Here is a 20,841-nt window from a genome sequence, read left to right on the forward strand (position 1 = left end):
TCATTACTTCTTCAAAAATTTATTTTATTTATTAAAATTTACATAATGCTTGATTGTTAAAAAAAACTAAACCCAGAGCTGTTTTAACACACAACACCAGAATCAATCAAACCATAAATGAAATAACCGATAAGCTCAAGACGTTTCCTGGAGTTTTTTTCCTCCTTGGCCTGCTAAACTATTTTCAGTAAAGGAACCTATGTCTAATTAGCTACTGTTTTATGTGGCCCCAAAACACTTGGCAGGATGCTTTTTAAAGAAACAACCACAAGCATTCTGATTTTATATTGCCAGCTGTGGAAGGGGGAAAACAGCCTTTCTTCCAGGCATCCCCCCCACACAACTGCAGTTACATTATAAAACATTAAAAAGCACCAAAAGCAAAAGGTTAGGGAATGTTGACAAACATAATCATTAAATTGGGAGAAAGCATTTGGTTGTGATATGCATTCCATAGGTCAGTGTTTTCCAGCTCTTCCTATAAGAGCCTGGCTACTGGACCAGATCAAAGAGAGCTCATCTAGCCCAGCATCCTGTCCTCCCAGTGGCCAACTTGCTACCCCCATAGGAGTCCCAGAAGGAGGAGGAATGCAGGAGGGTTTTGCCACTGAACAGGCTCACAGATAAAAGAGTTGCTTCAACGGCAAGGAAGTTTACTGGAGGAAAGGTGGAGGCTTATGAAGAACAAGGCACTCTCTGCAATAAAGCAGTTTTGACACACAAATATGAAGAGAAAACCCTGGAACACACCCATACAAGTGCATAAAAAGAAAAAGAGGACTCGAAGACTGGATAGTCCTCTGGACCTGCAACATATCAATTGGATGTTTAAGCTCCATTTGAACCAAACAGGTTTACTTGCAAGCAAGTGGAATCAGGAACAGAAGAGAAAAGCACAACTCAGATCCACTTTACAAATTGGTCCAAACACAGCACCAAACTATAATTTAAGTGCTTACACAGCCACTTGTTTGGCTGTCCCTGACAAGTAAGCCTTGGCCTCGCAGGACAAGACAAGGAAGCTTTACACAAGCGAGCTCTTCTCTTCCTCTGCCCCATCCACCTTTGGGCCACACACGACTACTATGGGAAGCTGTTAAGCAGGAGGGGTGGTCATCTGCATGGGCAGCAGCGAGGCGCAATGGCATGATGAGCCCAGTGTGTGTTACCTGAAGCAGCGTTGTGGGCCACGGTGTGTGTTTCAGGTGCCTGACTTGGGAGATGTGCCGGCCCAGGCTCCTATGAACACTGCAGCATTCATCACAAATCAGAACTCCTCTGTTAACTGATGCCCAACATGGGTCTGAAAGAAAAACAGTGGCACATTTAGCATAAGAAGAGAGAGAGGCAGGAGTTTGGTTGCAAAGAAATTCCACTACCGTCCACTTCAGCCACAGGTAGTGCTTGGGTTTCTCAGGTCCAGTTTTTATATTTTAAAAACTACTCTACTTTGTGCATCACCAAACAAGGAAGGAAATCTGGATTTGTACTGAGCTCAGAGAAGGCACCCAGGGCATGAGCTAAAACAAGCTGCAAAGAACATGCCAGGGTCATGCAAAACAGGAAGCATGACAAGCATCAAGCCAGATTTGGCCTTGAGTCACAAGCCAAGCTCTCTGCTGAACCGGAGCAGAATGGGAAGGTGCCTGGCAAAGCATGAGGTCTCTTGAACTGAAGCTGAATAGAACATCTGTTGCACTACTGTCTTTACAGCAAAGGTGCATCGTTATTAGAGAAGTTGTAAGAACAGCAGAGGGAAATTGCCAGTTCTCCCTGAAAGAGCTGAAGAACGCACACAATGAAGAAATGCTTGCATACTTGTTTAAGTGTGGGGGAAGATATGGGGCAAGGCTGCTGAAACAGCCAGCAATTCCCATTTCCACATAAATTATTAGGGTCCCCTGTGCATTTCAAGAGCACGGCAACTCAGTCTCCACCCTAAAAACTACTTACTTACAATGCAGCAAAGTGGAATTGCAAGCTGCAAGAAAGAAGAGCATCTACGCTTAACCTCAGAGCTCTCATTTGGGATTTATGTGCAGTATGCCAGTATACATATTTTGTACTTGATGCTAGGCAGGCTCCCCAACTAGTACAAGTTGGCAACTTACTTACAGAAGGACAACTCAGGGGTTTGTGAGTTGGGGGCACAGATTACCAAAGTTGCCTCTGTCTGATCTGGGGGAAGTGACTGCCACAGTTGTGGGGTATGCCCAAGTGCCCTCGGCTGTGTGAACTCAGCCCACAAATGGCAGAGCTGAAGTAGTGCTTTCGTGATGGTGCAATGGGGAGGAAGAAATCATCCAGAGCCGGTACCTTGAATTGTGCCAGACCACGAGGCAGACCTGAGATTCGCTGTGGCAGGAAGATCCACAACAACAGCCCACGGGGCAACCATTGGTAGCCACACGAAGCTCTGATGTCAGGGGCAATTCTGGCTCGTTCATCCAAGGTACAGGGGAAAGGCTCGGGCCCCTTGTGCCACCACAAGCAGAGCCGGCTGGGTTTCTGAGAACTGGCTGCTGCTTTCTCTTGCCACCTGCAATTAACTCAAGGCAGGACGCGCAATTTCCGCAGCTGGTTTCCTGTTTGGGGCCCAGAATGTCATCTCCATCAAAGGCCCTGGGGGAAGAGGGTGTGTCCCACAAACTGCCCCCAAGCTGGATGCTGGTGATTTTGAAAAACATAACCACCTGTGGATGGATCAGCCCCAAGGCCTTTCTAGCCTAGCATCCTGCATCCCACGGGCCGGGGGAAGCCTTTGGGAAGCCCGCCTTGCAAGGACCAGAGCAGAGCCTGCAGGAGGCTAGTGGGGCCCATCCAGCAAAGCCTCTTGTTCCCATGTGCAAAGGGGAGATGGGGGCCCCCTCTTTAAACCCCTCCCTCCCTCCCTCTTTCACAGACACCCCAAGCCCAGAGCGGAGACAGCTGTCCCCTCGGCACCTGCTCCTTCCCCCACCCGCTTGCGAGGGGAGGCCCTCTGCACATGCCCAGAGGCCCCCTGCACACCCCCAGACGGGCCTCCCCTCAGCAGGATCGCAGCCCTCCCTTTCCCCGGCGGCCTCTCCCGCGGCAGCCCCGTGACGAGGGAGGCAGCCCTGGGGTGCCTGGGTCCCTCGGACTCCTGGGTCCTTCGAGCTCCGCGGTGGCCCCCCCGCCCGCCCGTCGTCCGCCCTTGGTCTCCCGCGGCGCTTACCGGGAGCGCTGCAATCGGCGCACACGTCGCTGCTCCGCAGCCGCTTGGACATGGCCTAGCCGGGCCGGGTGGAGCCGCTCGGGGGGCCGCCGCTCCCGCTAACGGGTCCCTCTCAGCCCCGCCAGTCACGGGGAAGGCGTCCTGCGCGTGCGCGCGCCACCAGCGCACCTCCTCGCGCTAGCCGAGCCATTCGCCAAGCCGCTTGCGCCAAGTGCGCACCTCACCATCGCCGCGCGGAGGGTCCGTGACGAGGGATGCTGGGGCGGGGCCTCTGGCGGCCATCTTGCCGCCGGGAAAGGCGAGGCATGCGGCGACCATATTTGTTGCGGGCAAAGGTGGTCCATTATTAGTGCTACTGTTTTTATAAAATTGACACTCCAGGAAAAATTAGGGAAGAAAATTAATATGATAGCCCTCTTAAAATATCTGAAGGGCTGCCCCATGGAAGATGAAGCAAGCTTGTTTTCTCCTGCTCTGGATAGTAGGACTCAAACCCATGGCTTCAAGTTACAAGAAAGGAGATTCTGACTAAACATCAGAAAAAACTTTCTGACAGTAAGAGCCATTCGACAGTGGAATGTCTCCCTCCAGAGGTTGTGGACTCTCCTTCCTTGGAGGTTTTTAAGCTGAGGTTGGATGCCCATCTGTCATGGATGCTTTAGTTGAGTTTCCTGCATTTAAGGATGTTGGAGTAGATGAGCCTTGGGTTCCCTTCCAACTCTACAATTCTATGATTCTGTGATTCAGTCCCAAGCCAGAGACCTGCCTCTTTAAACCCTTTGATCCAAGGAAGGGGCAGAGCCTGGAAGGTAATCATCTATAAAGCCCTTATAAAAGCTCACCTGGAGCTCTCCACAGTGCTGCAATTACTGACCTTGCCCCATTGTGAAATCAGTGAAACCAGAATAGGACATACGGTAAGTGGAGCCTAATGGATGACCAAAGGGGACCCATCTTGTCCATCCTTCTATTCTCAGTGGCCAACTAGATATCTATCTATTTGGGATTGTACAGCTCTAGGCAGGCCTAAGCCACCATGCCACGTGCTGATAGCAGAGTTAACCAGGGTTCCATCTGCACCCCATGCAAATATTACTTGCCCAATGAAAGCACTTCCTCAATCTGGTGATCCTCTTTTGAGCCCCTCCCTGCTCTGTAGTCCTGCAGCCTCCAAACCAGCGAAGGAGAGGCCAAGTTCCCCTCTGTCCTCTTTCCTGGCACAGCCACAGCCTGTCCAAGAGGCACCTTGGGTGGCTATTTAAGCTGAAGCCCCCTGGCATGTCACTGGCTGTGATGAATGATGTTCCAAGAAAATTTGTTATTTTCTGCTCCCAGACAGACTAGCGGATGCATCTTGAATGCCAATGAGGAGGAACTGGGGAGACCAGGCAGCTGCTTTTCAGGTTTGTATGTAAAAGCCCCCCCCCCCCCCCCGCTTCCAAGTTTCCCCGGCTGTGCCCGGGTGTGCCTTCCCCCTTCATCTAGCATTCTAAAACATTTCTGTCTCGCTATTCAGCTACACACACCCCTGCGGCGAAGCAGCTTACAAAAACTAGTAGACAGTTTTGCCCTTAGCTCCGCAATCTAAAATACACAACCCACAAGGAAAAAGAGATTGGGAGGGAGGAGGAAAACAACAAGCTCAGGCAGGTGTTCTTAAAGTCACAGTTCTTCTAATGAACCGTTGGGATAGAAGAGATGAACTGCTTCTCCCTTGGAGGTTAATTTTGAAAAACAAAGTGGCAAACGGCTATGGTTCTGCCTTGGACCAGTACACTTCCCATTTGCCTGAATAAAAGTCCCCCCCCCCCCAATTTAGGTGGGATTTGGAGCCTTCCAGGAAGAATGGGAGGCCATGGTACCTCTCTTGGCTAGAAATTAAGCCATGGCTGAGCCCACCAGAAGTGGCACCTCAACTTAGCTAGGCTCGCTCTGAGGTCCTGCGTCTGTTCCAGGTCTCATGGCTGAGCCACTGGCTTGGGCTTTCCCTGAGGGAAGCGGGGAACCCAAAGCAACCAGCCTTGGCCAGGCATTTGGGTTGGGCTTTGCTTGTTCTGACTTGGTCAGATCCCACCTGGGATGTCCAGTTCTGGGTGCCACAGTTTAAGACCGGATATTAACAAGCTGGAAGGTGTACAGAGGAGGGCAGCCAAGATGATCCAAGGTCTAGTTGATGGAGTCAGGGATGTTGAGGCTGCAAAGAGGAGACTGCGAGGGGACAGGATGGCCAGACATACAGGATATGGGGGCTGTCATCCAGAGGGTGGAGTGAGCTTTTGTTTCTCCTGCTTCGGAGGGTAGGACCCAAACCAGTAGATTCAAATGCTAAGAAAGGAAATTCTGATTAAACCTCACAAAAAACTTTCTGACGGCAAGAGCCGTTTGGCAGTGGAATGGACGCCCTGGGAAGCTGGTGGACTCTCCTTCACTGGAAGTATTTAAACAGAAGTCAGGTGCCCATCTGTCAAGGATGCCGTAGCTGGACTAGATGGCCCTCAAGGGTCCCTTCCAATTCCACAGTTCTATGGTTCTATGATAAGCTAATACGTCGCCCTCTCCAAACATGGCCGCCTGATCTACGTCGGCGGCAACGGTGCCCTTAGTTATCATGGTGGTCGGAGGGAAGCGCGAGCGAAGCAGAGAGAGAGAGAGACAATACCAGTTGCCTTCTTCCAAGATGGCCGCCAGAGTACCACGAGACTGTTGGCCGCCCTCAGACGTCACGGCGGGCAGCGCAGGAAGCGTGGGTGTGTCGGGGGGCGGGGCTGACGCTTTTGCCCGCACGCAGCATGGCGCCCGGGGCTTCAAGGGAGGGGCGAGGGAAGGCGGGTGGTTGCCCTGAGCGATGCCCCCCTCCCGGCACCGCCTCCGAAGGCCGTCCCGCCCGCGAGGGGAGGGGGCCGCGGTTCTTCCTCCTCCTCCTCCTCCCGGGGCCTCCTTCCTGGTCCCCACAGGCGGGCGCGGGGCCGGGCGGGTCGGCCTGGCGGGGGGCGAGGAAGGAGGAGCAGCGTAGGAGCGGTGGGGTGGGGTGAAAGGTGAAAGGTTAGGGGGAGCCCATAAGCGGGGGGCTGACGAGGACCTCCCACAGATTCCGAGAGGGGTGAGGGGCTTCGCTGGGCAGCCAGAGGAGGGGTGGGGGAGGCAGCCCCGACCGTGGGGGGCGGAGAGGTGCTTCCCAGCCTGCATTGGGGCAGCGGAGGGCATGACCTGAGAGGGCCCTGACGTGGGGGGAGAAGGGGCCCATCGGCCCAGGATGAGCTCTTCGAGGGACGCCGACAGCAAGTTCCCTTTGCACGGCTTAGTCTGGAATAATGACTTCCAGAAGCTGGAAGAAGCGCTGAAGAACAAGGTAAAAAAGAGGAAGGGGGGCATGTGGCGTTGGAGGGGACACCTGGGCTCTTAAGACTTCCACAGGTGTTTGTGTGGACTCTGAGGAGTTGCACCTGTGGATCACCTTCGTGTCTTTCCTTTCTTCCCAAGAGCTGCAGTAGGATGTGCATGAGAACATCCTCATGACAACCCTGTGAGGGAGGCTAGGCTGAGAGAGGGCCAGCGAGAGGGCAAGTGGCCCCCAATCTCAAGTGCTCCTGCCGCTGTCTTCTCTGGAGCCAGGGCTCTGTCTGTTGGCTCAGGGCTGGAGGGGCTCAAGAGGGGTTGATGGACACATTCATCATGGCAGGGGGTGTACCCATGTTTTCAGTAGAGCAAAGCTTTTAGGGTGGTGGAGAACGGGGGTCCTACAGTGGACTCCTCCATATCCTAATTCATTCTTCTCTAACCTGGTGCCCTCCATCCCTTTTGGACTACCACTTGCCGGTTGGGGATGATGGGAGTTGTCCAAAACATCTGGTGGGCACCAGGTTGGTGAAGGCTGTCCTGGTTATTTCTGGGCTTGCAGGTTTTCTAAAAGCCTTATAGCAATTACATACTATTTTTAGGTACTGCTGGCTGTTTCCTTTTTAAAAAAAAAAATGTGGAGTTACGGGAAAGAGAAACCAGATTTGTCAGGCCAACCTGAGATCTGTGAAAAAGCAGGAGCAATTAAAAACCTGCACAAAGTATGCTTTATTCTCAGGCTGTGCTGCTGAGGGCTCCCTAAATGAGTGGGAGGGGGAATGAATCTGATTTGGAAGAGTTAATCCCTGTGATATGCAAAATAAGAGCAGAGAGGCCAAATGGAATCTCTGCCTCTGTTCAGGCCTATAGGCAGATATATAAAAGGAAAAGGGATGAGAGAAGCCATCAGCAGCTAAGGCTTCATAGGAAAGAATGAGTTATGAGAAGGGGCAAAGGAAGTTGTAGGGGTCCCTTCATTTGGCAGGCACAAAAGAACACAGAAATGGCCAATATTTGAGCTTGCAGCCCACCATGCCACTGGTAGAATCCTGCCCACTCTAGCAAATGGTTTCAAACAGAGAGAGTGGAAATGGCAGTTGCAACCCTTCTAGGAAGCTCTAAGGCACCATCTCGGCTTGCTCAGGTGATCTACACGCCAGGTCAGTGTCCTGGTCAACTGAGCTTGTGCTTCAGAACCTGTTATGAATTTTTCTGCAGTGCAATGATGCGTTTGATGTCTTGGGCTCTGTAGCTGATACATTGAGGCAAAAGGGGTTTTCTAAAGGGAGCATCTTCCTTGTTTTTCTCTTTCACTTGGGCATCACAGCAGGAAGTGTGTTTTTCTGCATTTCCTCTAAGGAGCATCCATCCCCTATGAGAGAGGCTGGGCTGAGTGACTGTTCCAAGGTCACCTGGTGGGCATCATGATGGGGGGATTTGAACCCAGAGCTCTCTGGTTATGTTCCCCCTGTTCCATCTTTGCCACCCGTTCTTTTCTTGCTATGCTGGCTGTTCTCCAAAGCAACTGTACAACAGCCTGGTTTTCTTAAGACCAGCTGGCTTCTAACTGAAGCTTACAGGTGGTCCACAAACAGTGTTGTTGGTGTCTGGGAAATGTTGGAAACTGTCCAAGTGGGGCCAAGAAGCAAGGCCACTAGGAGGATGAACATGCTTGCTAGCCTAGATGGAAGGAGACCACAAGGAAACCTGGGACTTTGCTAAGCTGAACCACTCTTTACTGTTGTTGGTAAAGCAGAGAATTGCTCTTCTCCACCCCTCCAAAAACCTGATTTCTTTTTGGAGAAGTTGGTCAGTTTGTTCACTTCCTTCTCTGCCCAGTCAGAAGGAGTGATTTGTGTGCAGTGTTAGGCAAGTTCTGAAGGCAGGGGGAGCTTCCCGCAGGCTTAGAGCTGAGTTGGGAATTTGCGGACTGCTGTGTTCAGATAGACCAACCTGTCCCATAACCCCTTAGGCCCATAATGCTAAACTTGTTTTTAAATGTATCTGTTATTGCAGTTGTGGTTATTGTGTGTCTCCGTACACACACATACACCCAAAACCTCAGGCCCCTTCCCCTAGGAACTTGCAACTTGCAATTGGCAGCAGGTGCCAATTGTCACTTAGATGTCCTGGTGTGTAGCTGAAATTCTGAATGGTAAGGAAAATATCACATACGGTCTTTCCTTCTTACAAGGACTAGCAGTTCTTTTACTGTGGAACTAAATTTCACTAAATTAATCCCACGAAAGTGTGCATAGGGATTGTGCCTGAACCTGTGATTTAAAGAAGATTTGTTTACCAGTTAAGCTTAAATAATCTACATATGGCCAGAACCAAACTCAGGATCCTTTGATATCTTCCCTGCAGACTTATGCATCTTCACACAGAAGTTAGCCCATCTGCAGTCAGCAGACATACAATTTTATTGCTGGTGAGGTTTTGGTAATCTGCAGATAGGTTGAATCTTAATTGCTAAATCATCCGAAATGCGGGACATTGGCCAGTGAAAAACCTGGTTATCTGTTGTTGGGCCTAACTTTACAACTTCAGTGTAACTTGTGTGTTTGTGTGTGTTGGCCCACGCGGCCCTAAACTCACTATTGCCAACCTAGTGTCTCCAGAAAATTCAGACTACAGCTCCCATCAGCCTCAACCAGCACAAACTGATGTGTGGTGTGTTGGGAACATGGCTGGCTGGGACCGCTCTGGAGGGCATCAGGTTAGGGAAAGCTGCCCTAAGCAGTGCTGTGTACAGCACTGATTACACAATAGAACTCCCACCAGCAGTACTGAAAATGATCATGACCTTTCCTCTTTGGCTCACTGTTGATTTTTACTTTCCCCCCCTAGTTATAGATGCTCTTCTGTTTCAGATTTCTAAAGCTAGTAGTGAAAGACCTAGGTAAGGCGCAAGTGTGTGTTGCTGTTTGCATGCTAGTGGCTCTTTCTCTGCCTTGTGTGGTTTGCATTTTGTAGTGGTCTGTCAAGAGCGCTCATTGTCGTGTGTGTGTGTGTGTCCGTGTCCATCCCCCAAGTGGGGGTCCAATCCCAGTGACCATCTGTTTCCATAATATCACCAGTCATTTTACAAAGTTTGCTTTGTAAAGGTTATTGCCTGGTATATGCATCAGCAGGCATTTTGCCATAGCATCCTCTCGTAGCTGAATAGGATGACAGCAATTCCTGGTACAGAAAATCAGAAGCCAGATTCTTCTTTTCGGGGGGGGGGGCAAAAGCTTCTTTTCAGCTTTCGGGGGGGGCACAAGAGGGGGAATAACACAGTGGGAGGACATAGACTTTGTACACAGAAGTCCCTCTCAGTCCCAGGCCTCTTAGGACATTCACAGAAGAATGTGAGTGTCTCAATTTGCAAGTGCTGGAGAGAAGATGGCTTCACCCTATTGGGCCAACACTTGTGCAGGAAGGCCTCATCTTGCAGGATACTCAGTGGGAGAGGATCCTGCAGTGTTCTTCAGCCTTGGGTCCCCAGATGTTGTTGGACCGCAACTCCTACCATCCCTGACCATAGGCTAAGCTGGCTGCGGATGGTGGGTTTTGTCATTCAACAGCATATGGGGACCCAAGGTTGTAGAACGCTGCTTACCTGTGGGTTGTTGGACTCCCACCTCCCAGCTGGCATAGCCAATCCATGTTCAGGGATGATAGGAGTTGGAGCCCAGCAACAGATTCCTCACCCCTCCTGTAGGAGAAATCTGGGCTGGTGAAGAGGGGAGGCACGACGGTGAGATAAAGTCCCAGCAGACTAGGCTTCCCCGTTCGCTCCCAAAGCCCACCCACAGACTCACAAAGAGCTGGGAAATTGTAAGAGCCTGGAGGAACTTGCTGACACAGTTCTTGTGGAGCTCCAGTTTGAAAAAGAAAGGAGGAACCTCTTCCCACAAGTGCTTTCGTGATTATTGCAGGGGAGATCCTAGCTCAGGGGTTGAACTCTGCCCACCAAATGCCCCAGGTTCAGTGCTCAGCATCTCTAGCCAAATGATCTCGCATAGGAAGGCCAGTTGCCATCTGGGAGAGCTGCCACCACTCTTGGGTAGACCAGCCTTCCCCAGCCTGTCACTACCCAGATGCCTCCTGCCATTCTTGCTGTGGTTGATGGGAATTGCAGTCCAAAATGGCCCTAAGGCAGAGGGGAGTTGTATCCAGAATATCTGGAGAGCACAAGTTTGGGGAAAGTAAACAATATCGTGTTAAAGGGACCAATGATCTGACTCAGTATGATTGCTGCTTGAGTTGGATGCTGGTGGAACCTACCAAGAGAAAAATGTTTTATGCTTAATTGCAAAACATTGAAGGAGGCAAAATCTGTCTGTTTCACAGACCGCTGGTGGGGTGCCCCACATGAGCTGCAGTTTGAGATCAGAATTTCTTCCATGTCTCTTCATAATTTCATTGCATAGGGTGTTTTACTTATCTCTATATAAAGGATGATCAGTTTGATTTCTCTTGGGATTGCTGTCTCATTTTAAGCTTGCCTGCCTATGTTTCCTTATAAGCAACACCAACAGCATTGAAGCTGTCAGCTTCATGAAACATTGTCAGATTTCATATTTAGCTCTGTACATCCTTGATGACTTGTGTTGACTATAGCAGAGGCCTTAGAAGAGGTCTGCCTATTGGCTTTTTAGCAGGATGTGGACCAGCGGGATCCCCGTGGCCGGACCTCATTGCATCTTGCTGTTTCTTTGGGATACATCGAGTCTGTCAGAGTCCTCCTGCGGCATAAAGCAGATGTCACCAAAGAAAATGCACAGGGATGGACAGGTAAGGGGTTGCAGCAAGGCATGTTTGCAGCAAAAGGGAGGAGAACAGAGGAAGAACTTCAGGCAGGGCCTAGACCAGTGTTGGGCAGAAGGTAAAGCTGTTGGTCTACTAGTCAATCGCTCGTTGATTTGGTGCTTCAAGGAACCACCGACTTGGATTCCTGGGCAAGGAATTCCAATTCCCACTTGTTTAAATAGGGCACCAACAACACAGTTCCCACTACCCTTTAAATTAGACTTTTGAAACAAAGAAAGCTTGGGTTAAGCAGGTGTGAACTTTTGTAGGACAGGTTTATGAGCTCCAGTTCAGTTCTGGTACTGAAAACAGCTCAGAGACACTCTGCTCTTTCATTCTAGTGTTACGTCTTTTGCACGTGACTCTGTTTGATAAATTTGGGGACTCCAGTAACAAAAGGAAAAGTAGATCTGACCAGGCTAAAGCATGCCTATTCTAGGCCTAGATGTTTCTGTGCTATTCTAGGCCCTGGAGCTTTTGAGGATGGCTGTCCAGGGAGCTAAGAAAGTTCCAGAAAAGCAGAAGTGAAAGTTCATGTTCTTGTTTAAACTGGCTCACTACTTGCCAAGTATCCAGCATGATGTGAATCCCTTTCCCTCTCTCTTAGCTTCCCTCTGTTTATCTTTTTTCCAGTCTTGCATGAAGCTGTCAGCACAGGGGATCCTGAGATGGTCCACATGATCCTGCAACATAGGGATTACCACCAGACATCCACCACTCTTGGTGGGGTCCCAGAATTGCTCCAAAAAATTAATGAGGTAAATAGAGAGGCATGAATGATGCCTATTTAGCTTGCCAGTTCTTTTTAATTCCATAACCTTCATTTTAAAAGCCATAGATAGGCCTCAGCTCAGTTATAGACGAGAAATGTAAAATTTCTGAGAAAACCCTGGGGGGAAGCTACCCATTCTTTAGTTGAGCATGCTCGCAATAAGTGCATGCAGGGTTGCAACCTCAATGGTATGAGTGTTTTAGATTGCTGCTTAATACAGATGACTGGGAGATTGACTTCTGAGTTGTTGTTGTTTAGTCATTTAGTCGTGTCTGACTCTTCGTGACCCCATGGACCAGACTACGCCAGGCCCTCCTGTCTTCCACTGCCTCCCTCAGCTTGGTCAAACTCATGCTGGTAGCTTCAAGAACACTGTCCAACCATCTCGTCCTCTCTCATCCCCTTCTCCTTGTGCCCTCTATCTTTCCCAACATCAGGGTCTTTTCCAGGGAGTCTTCGCTTCTCCTGAGGTGGCCAAAATATTGGAGCCTCAGCTTCACGACCTGTCCTTCCAGTGAGCACTCAGAGCTGATTTCTTTAAGAATGGATAGGTTTGATCTTCTTGCAGTCCATGGGACTCTCAAGAGTCTCCTCCAGCACCAGAATTCAAAAGCATCAATTCTTTGGCGATCAGCCTTCTTTATGGTCCAGGTCTCCCTTCCATACATCACTACTGGGAAAACCATGGCTTTAACTATACGAGCCTTTGTTGGCGAGGTGATATCTCTGCTTTTTAAGATGCTGTCTAGGTTTGTCATCGCCTTTCTCCCAAAAAACAGGCATCTTTTAATTTCGTGACTGCTGTCACCATCTGCAGTGATCATGGATCCCAAGAAAGTAAAATCTCTCACTGCCTCCATTTCTTCCCCTTCTATTTGCCAGGAGGTGATGGGCCCAGTGGCAATGATCTTTTTTTTTTTTTTATGTTGAGCTTCAGACCATGTTTTGCGCTCTCCTCTTTCACCCTCATTAAAAGGTTCTTTAATTCCTCCTCACTTTCTGCCATCAAGGTTGTGTCATCTGCATATCTGAGGTTGTTGATATTTCTTCTAGCAATCTTAATTCCGGCTTCGGATTCACCCAGCCTAGAATTCGCATGATGAATTCTGCATATAAGTTAAATAAGCAGGGAGACAGTATACAGCCTTGTCGTACTTCTTTCCCAATTTTGAACCAATCAGTTGTTCCATATCCAGTTCTAACTGTAGCTTCTTGTCCCACATAGAGATTTCTCAGGAGACAAATGAGGTGATCAGGCACTCCCATTTCATTAAGAACTTGCCATAGTTTGATGTGGTCGACACAGTCAAAGGCTTTTGCATAGTCAATGAAGCAGAAGTAGATGTCTTTCTGGAACTCTCTTGCTTTCTACATAATCCAGCGCATGTTTGCAATTTGGTCTCTGGTTCCTCTGCCCCTTCAAAATCCAGCTTGCACTTCTGGGAGTTCTCGGTCCACATACTGCTCAAGCCTGCCTTGTAGAATTTTAAGCATAACCTTGCTAGCATGTGAAATGAGTGCAATTGTGCGGTATTTGCAGCATTCTTTGGGATTGGGATGTAGACTGATCTTCTCCAATCCTCTGGCCACTGCTGAGTTTTCCAAATTTGCTGGCATATTGAGTGTAGCACCTTAACAGCATTATCTTTTAAAATTTTAAATAGTTCAGCTGGAATATCATCACTTCCATTTGCCTTGTTATTAGCAGTGCTTTCTATTTGACTTCACTCTCCAGGATGTCTGGCTCAAGGTTAGCAACCACACTACCTAGGGTGTACGAGACATCCATATCTTTCTGGTATAATTCCTCTGTGTATTCTTGCCACCTCTTCTTTGGTTTTAAAATAATATTTATTAAAGTTTCAAAAAATTACAGAAATAAAGAAAAAGAAAAACAGAAAATACAAAATACAGAAGAAGTAAAAACAATTAAAAAGATCTTTCCACGTCTTGTCTTTCATTTACTTGTTTCCCTGACCTCCTCACACCTCCCTTATTTGTATTCCAGTTCAGTTAGTTAATTCAGCAAATCCTTTCCCTCTTTGTTTTTATCTTACTAATTTATCTTAATATATTGTAACTTTACATTCTGACCTGTTAACAATCCATTCTTCCTTAACCCTATATAGCATTACTGCAAAAACCACATTACGTCATTCCAACATCCTTTTAGCATTCCTTAATTTTACAGTGTTTCTGTAAATAGTCTTTAAATTTCTTCCAATCTTCTTCTACCGACTCTTCTCCCTGGTTTCGGATTCTGCAGGTCATTTCCGTCAGTTCCATATAGTCCATCACCTTCTTGCCACTTCTTCTTGATGTCTTCTGCTTCTGTTAGGTCCTTACCACTTTTGTCCTTTTTTATGGTAATCTTTGTATGAAATGTTCCTTTCATATCTCCAATTTTCTTGAACAGATCTCTAGTTTTTCCCCATTCTGTTGTTTTCCTCTGTTTCTTTGCATTGCTCGTTTAAGAAGGCCTTCTTGCTATTTTTTGGAAATCTGCATTCAATTTGCTGTATCTTTCACTATCTCCCTCGCATTTTGCTTGCCTTCTCTCCCCTGCTATTTGTAAGGCCTCCTTGTAAGGAAATGCTTTCTTGCATTTCCTTTTCATTGGGATGGTTTTCGTTGCTGCCTCCTGTATAATGTTACGGGCCTCCACCCATAGTTCTTCAGGCACTCTGTCCACCAAATCTAAATCCTTAAGCCTGTTCCTCACTTCCACTGTGTATTCATAAGGGATTTGATTTATATTGTATCTTACCGGCCCAGTGGTTTTTCCTACTTTCTTCAGTTTAAGCTGGAATTTTGCTATAAGAAGCTGATGATCTGAGCCACAGTCAGCTCCAGGTCTTGTTTTTGCTGACTGTATAGAGCTTCTCCATCTTTGGCTGCAGAGAATATACCGTATTTTTCCCTCTATAACACGCAGATTTTTTCTCCTAAAAAGGAAGGGGAAATGTCTGTGCGTGTTATAGAGCGAATGTGTGGTCCCTGGAGCCGAAAAATCAGGCAAAAATCAAATCGCGCTTCAGGGAGAAGGGAAACCTGAAAAGAGGAAGCGGCTGCTTTCCTGCATTCTGCCTCAGGGTCTTACTGCCCTCAACTGCTCTGTTTTGTTGCTGTGTTTGCTGAAACGGAACAAAGAGCAGGGAAAGCCCCTCCCCTCCAGGCAAGCAGAGGGGAAAGCAGGTTCCTCTCTGTGCTCCGGTGTTGCTAATTCCTCTCTGTACTCCAATTCCTCTCTGTACTCCGGTGCTGCTGGGGGAGAGGGAGAGGGGGGGGAGGGAGAGAGAGGGGGGAGGGGGAGGGAGAGAGAGAGAGAGAGAGAGAGAGAGAGAGAGAGAGAGAGAGATGGCTGGCTTGGGTGGGGGGAAACTTTTGCCTTTCTTTCCTCCCTCCCGTTAAATCCCTCTCCTGCATTCTTAGCCAGCTGCTTCTCTGCACACCCCTCTCATGTCCCTTCTTTGTTTTTCCTTCGCTCCCCACTTAAAATGTGGTTACAAAGCATAGATCCACATGGATCGTCAGGATCTTTGCATTGGGTCACCCCAAATTCACCATCAGATCACATAGCATGTCCATGGCTACAGCCTGCCCCCCCCAAAATCACGCACCCACTGTTGCCTGGGGCTGCAATGGTGCAAAAACGTGGTTAAAAAGCATGGATCCACATGGATCCTCAGGATCTTTGCATTGGGTCACCCCAAATTCACCATCAGATCACATAGCATGTCCATGGCTACAGCCTGCACCAAAAAAATCACGCACCCACTGTTGCCTGGGGCTGCAATGGTGCAAAAACGTGGTTAAAAAGCATGGATCGACATGGATCCTCAGGATCTTTGCATTGGATCACCCCAAATTCACCATCAGATCACATAGCATGTCCATGGCTACAGCCTGCCCCCCCCCAATCATGCACCCACTGTTTCCTGGGGCTGCAATGGTGCAAAAATGTGGTTACAAAGCATGGATCCACAGGGATTCTCAGAATCTTTGCATTGGGTCACCCCAAATTCACCATCAGATCACATAGCAAGTCCATGGCTACAGCCTGCCCCCCCAAAATCACGCACCCACTGTTGCCTGGGGCTGCAATGGTGCAAAACGTGGTTAAAAAGCATGGATCGACATGGATCCTCAGGATCTTTGCATTGGGTCACCCCAAATTCACCATCAGATCACATAGCATGTCCATGGCTACAGCCTGCACCAAAAAAATCACGCACCCACTGTTGCCTGGGGCTGCAATGGTGCAAAAACGTGGTTAAAAAGCATGGATCCACATGGATCCTCAGGATCTTTGCATTGGGTCACCCCAAATTCACCATCAGATCACATAGCATGTCCATGGCTACAGCCTGCCCCCCCCCCAAAATCATGCACCCACTGTTTCCTGGGGCTGCAATGGTGCAAAAATGTGGTTACAAAGCATGGATCCACAGGGATTCTCAGGATCTTTGCATTGGGTCACCCCAAATTCACCATCAGATCACATAGCAAGTCCATGGCTACAGCCTGCCCCCCCCCAAATCACGCACCCACTGTTGCCTGGGGCTGCAATGGTGCAAAAACGTGGTTAAAAAGCATGGATCCACATGGATCCTCAGGATCTTTGCATTGGGTCACCCCAAATTCACCATCAGATCACATAGCATGTCCATGGCTACAGCCTGCACCAAAAAAATCACACACCCACTGTTTCCTGGGGCTGCAATGGTGCAAAAACGTGGTTACAAAGCATGGATCCACAGGAATTCTCAGGATTTTTGCATTGGGTCACCCCAAATTCACCATCAGATCACATGTCTGTGGCCACAGCATGAAGCACAAAAATGATACATCCACTGTTTCATTCAGAATGTTTTTTCCCTTGTTTTCCTCCTCTAAAAACGATGTGCGTGTTATGGTCAGGTGCGTGTTATAGAGCGAAAAATACGGTAATCAATCTGATTTCGATGCTGCCCATCTGGTGATGTCCATGTGTAGAGTCGTCTCTTGTGTTGTTGGAAAAGAGTGTTTGTGATGACCAGCTTGTTCTCTTGACAGAACTCTATTAGCCTTTGCCCTGCTTCGTTTTGAACTCCAAGGCCAAACTTGCCAGTTGTTCCTTTTATCTCTTGACTCCCTACAATCCCCTATAATGAGAAGAACATCCTTCTTTGGTGTCATTTCTAGAAGGTGTTGTAAGGCTTCATAGAATTGGTCAATTTCAGTTTCTTCAGCACCAGTGGTTGGTGCATAAACTTGGATTACTGTGATGTTTAACGGTCTGCCTTAGATTCGTATCAAGATCATTCTGTCATTTTTGAGATTGCATCCCAGTACAGCTTTCTCCACTCTTTTGTTGACTATGAGGGCCACTCCATTTCTTTTACGGGTTTCTTGCCCACAGTAGTAGATATGATGGTCATTCGAACTGAATTCACCCATTCCCGTCCATTTTAGTTCACTGATGCTCAGGATGTCAATATTTATTCTTGCCTTCTCATTTTTGACCACATCCAACTTACCAAGGTTCATGGTTCTTACATTCCAGGTTCCTATGCAATATTTTTCTTTACAGCATTGGACTTGCCTTTTGCTTCCAGGCATAACCGCAACTGAGTGTCCTTTCGGCTTTGGCCCAGCCGCTTCATCAGCTCTGAATCTACTTGTACTTGTCCTCCGCTCTTCCTCAGTAGCATGTTGGACGCCTTCCGACCTGAGGGGCTCATCTTCCAGCGTCATAACTTTTATATGCCTGTTGTCTTTGTCCATGGAGTTTTCTTGGCAGGGATACTGGAGTGGCTTGCCGGTTCCTGCTCCAGGTGGATCACGTTTGGTCAAAACTCTCCACTATGACCTGTACATCTTGGGTGGCCCTGCACGGCATAGCTCATAGCTTCTCTAAGTTATTCAAGCCCCTTCGCTACGGCAAGACAGTGATCCATGAAGGGGACTTCTGAGTAGATGTACATAAAATTGTGCTGAAGGTTATGAAGTGGGGTGTTGCGGTCATTGGAGAAACACAGTGAAAAGAAGAGCAGATGCCTAATACTTCTGTCTAATGTCTTAATGCAATAGCAGCGGGGAACCTTCGGTCACTGGCCTTACTGGGCCCTCGTGACCTATCCACTTGGCCAAGCCATACCCACCTGCTGTCATATATGAGATCAGTTGTGGGTCTTATAAAGTCATGGCTGGTGAAAGCGCTTTGACGCCTCAGCTATTGGCTGATTGTTGAAGCTTCAAATCACAGGGATTTTTGCAAGCCTCAAAGATCAACGGGTGGTAAGAGCTTAAAGAGCACCCAGAACAGCCAACCGCCTGCTGTTCATCTGTGTGTTGACCAAGTTCTCTTTATGAAACCACTTAATGATGTGGCCACTTCATCATCATGAGGCCTGCAGGCTGCAAGTTCCATGCCATTTGTGCAATATTGCATTCATTTCATTTTAAAGTAACACATTGGATTTTATAGGCCCTACCCCAGTCTGAATCACACATCACAACTGTGCTCTTTTCCCTCCTCCGACAGACACCAGATTTTTATGTGGAAATGAAATGGGAATTCACCAGTTGGGGTACGTTCAAATTAAATTTCCTTCTCTTTTCTTTGAGGCTGTGTATTTCCTTTTGTGTTCAGCTCACTCTCACTGGGACTTGCTTGTTTTCAGTTATGTTGCACTATGTCTATGTGTCTGCCCTGCCAAAACCCCCTAAGAGCCCCCAAAGGGTCTGTGTTTAACCTGAGTGCACATATACAAACTACATGCTAGATAGTGAACCACAAGAGGTGAGAGCATCTTCCCTACAAGGAAAGGCTATATCAGCAATAAGGAGCATGCTGCTCTGCACACCCTGTTGGGCTACAGCTCCTGTTCTCGCCCTTGCCAAGGCTGGCTGCTGCTGGTGGGAGTTGGGAGTCCAGCAGCATCTGGAGGGACTGCAGGGTCCTCACCTGCCCGCCTGCCGCCACCCAGTTTAGGAAAAAGCATGATTGGAAAGGGGCCTGCCAGAGGCTTGGTAGTTCATGGGCGGTGCTGAGAGATTTTCCTCCCTTGTAATATTAGAACTTGGGGTGGGGTCCTCCAATGAAACTGATAGGGAGGAGATTCTGGACAGGTGAGAGAAAAGTCTGCAAAATGCAGATTTATTGTTTGGAATTGGGTGCTGTAAGACAGCTAGCTACTGGGTTACGCGTATAGTGGTAAATTTTGACATGCAGCAGCTCGCCATGATGTTCCTGAAGCCTTGCTCTCCCAGTGCTGTGCTGCAGGTGGGATTCCTGGGACTCTCCAGGAGGCCAGTCCTGGAAGCAGAAGGCCAGACTCTGTGGGCCACGGGTTTGACCTTACAGGGGACCTTGGGCATTGGGGTCTTCTTTTGCAAAAAATACTTTTCTTTTCTCTCCCTTTCTCCAACTACCAACAGTTCCGCTGGTTTCCAGAGTTTGCCCCAGCGATGTTTGCCGCATCTGGAAGAGCGGTGCAAAGCTGCGAGTTGACATCACACTGCTGGGATTTGAGAACATGAGCTGGGAACGAGGGAAGCGCAGTCTGATCTTCAGGGGGGAAGAAGGTAGGCAGAGAGGGTGACAGGGCTTGCAAGCTGGGGTTGCAGGGCCCTGGAGGGCAAGAGGTGGGGCATTTCCATCAGTCAGAGGCACGACCAACAGTGAACCCAGCAGTCTGTTGGAGGCAGAAAGTAAGGCTGCAATCCTAATAACCCCACTGAGTTCAATAGGGCTTACTCCTGAGTAAACATAGTTAGGATTGTGCTGTGAGTTGTGCAGGAAGACAGTCTCTCTGCAGTGGGGCAGGTAGAGGTGGAGTACATGGCCTCCGTGATAATGTTTGGGTTTCCCCCCCAAAGGCTAAGAGTGCAACATGCATTTCTGGATTGACACCCAGGTGATGCCTCTTGCTCAGTAAAGCAAAAAGGCCTAACTGAAAACCTTTGTTTGTTTACAAAGCCCAGGAAATGGTGTTTTCATTCCACTTGAAGAAGGGCTCTGCAAAATTCAGAAACTTGCAGAGCCCTTCACCTACCTGAGTTGGCTCCATTAATGACACCTGACCACATTAGGCCTTTACTATCCCTTGGGCACCAATTGTTGGCTATCACTGTCCTTGGTTATTGTTATTGGTCTACAGAGGAGTAAGCAGAATGTGCCTTGCAATGCTTAAGCTTCCCCAAGCTGTTGGGTTAAACAGTTCATAATGTTTTTTATTTATTCATTTATTTGTTGCATTTATATGCCACATTTTCCTCCAAGGAGCTCAAGGTGGTGGACATGGTTCTCCCCTTCCTCATTTAGTCCCCACAACAACCCTGTAAGGTAGATTAGTCTGAGAGGCAAGGAATGGCCCAAGTTCATGTAGAGAGCTTCATGGCTGAGTGGGAATTTGAACCCTGGCTTGTCCCAGGGCCTAGTCAGACACTCTAACCTCCATCCCACACTGGCTCTCTGCCAAAAAAAGACACAAAGTGATGCACAGTAATATTATTTTGTTGAAAAAATAATCATCCAAAAGTATAAAGGAAAACATCAACCTTATACCATTTTAAACCCAGCAATCAGTTTAAAAACCAGGTGCTGCCTTCACACTTGGGAGTAGCTGCTCTTCCCCCAATGGATATCAATCCTGATATCCCCACAAGGTGAGTGAGTGAGTGAGCAGGCCATGCCTTGTCCCTAAAAGCTCGTCAGGTGGGCGAGGGAACTCACAGGAACTTCTCTGTCTCTTTC

General features: G+C 48.4%; 2 protein-coding genes across 20 annotated transcripts in view; one reads left to right on the forward strand and one right to left on the reverse strand.

Annotated features, from left to right (window-relative positions):
- The window catches only part of GIT2 (GIT ArfGAP 2), a 48,344-nt gene extending 44,902 nt beyond the window's left edge, over positions 1–3,442 (reverse strand). For 8 of the 11 annotated variants that reach the window (XM_083710108.1, XM_083710114.1, XM_083710116.1 and 5 more), the window contains exons 1-2: positions 3,197–3,346; positions 1,170–1,303 (exon numbers count right to left, since the gene is read on the reverse strand). In XM_083710108.1, coding sequence (XP_083566234.1) covers positions 1,170–1,303; positions 3,197–3,248 — 186 coding nt within the window. In that variant the 5' untranslated portion in view covers positions 3,249–3,346. Of the gene's footprint in view, positions 1–1,169; positions 1,304–3,196 lie in introns of all 11 variants that reach the window. The other 3 variants (XM_083710111.1, XM_083710112.1, XM_083710106.1) reach the window with 3 other exon arrangements.
- A 1,103-nt stretch (positions 3,443–4,545) lies between these two features.
- Positions 4,546–20,841, forward strand: part of ANKRD13A (ankyrin repeat domain 13A) — a 29,631-nt gene continuing 13,335 nt past the window's right edge. For 3 of the 9 annotated variants that reach the window (XM_083710122.1, XM_083710129.1, XM_083710130.1), the window contains exons 1-5: positions 6,416–6,545; positions 11,179–11,314; positions 11,963–12,087; positions 18,628–18,673; positions 19,524–19,670. In XM_083710122.1, coding sequence (XP_083566248.1) covers positions 6,450–6,545; positions 11,179–11,314; positions 11,963–12,087; positions 18,628–18,673; positions 19,524–19,670 — 550 coding nt within the window. In that variant the 5' untranslated portion in view covers positions 6,416–6,449. Of the gene's footprint in view, positions 4,600–6,409; positions 6,546–6,590; positions 7,677–9,405; positions 9,435–11,178; positions 11,315–11,962; positions 12,088–18,627; positions 18,674–19,523; positions 19,671–20,841 lie in introns of those variants that run through there. The other 6 variants (XM_083710127.1, XM_083710125.1, XM_083710126.1 and 3 more) reach the window with 6 other exon arrangements.

The sequence above is a fragment of the Podarcis gaigeae genome (assembly GCF_964106915.1).
Source record: "Podarcis gaigeae genome assembly, chromosome: 13".
Taxonomy (NCBI): domain Eukaryota; kingdom Metazoa; phylum Chordata; class Lepidosauria; order Squamata; family Lacertidae; genus Podarcis; species Podarcis gaigeae.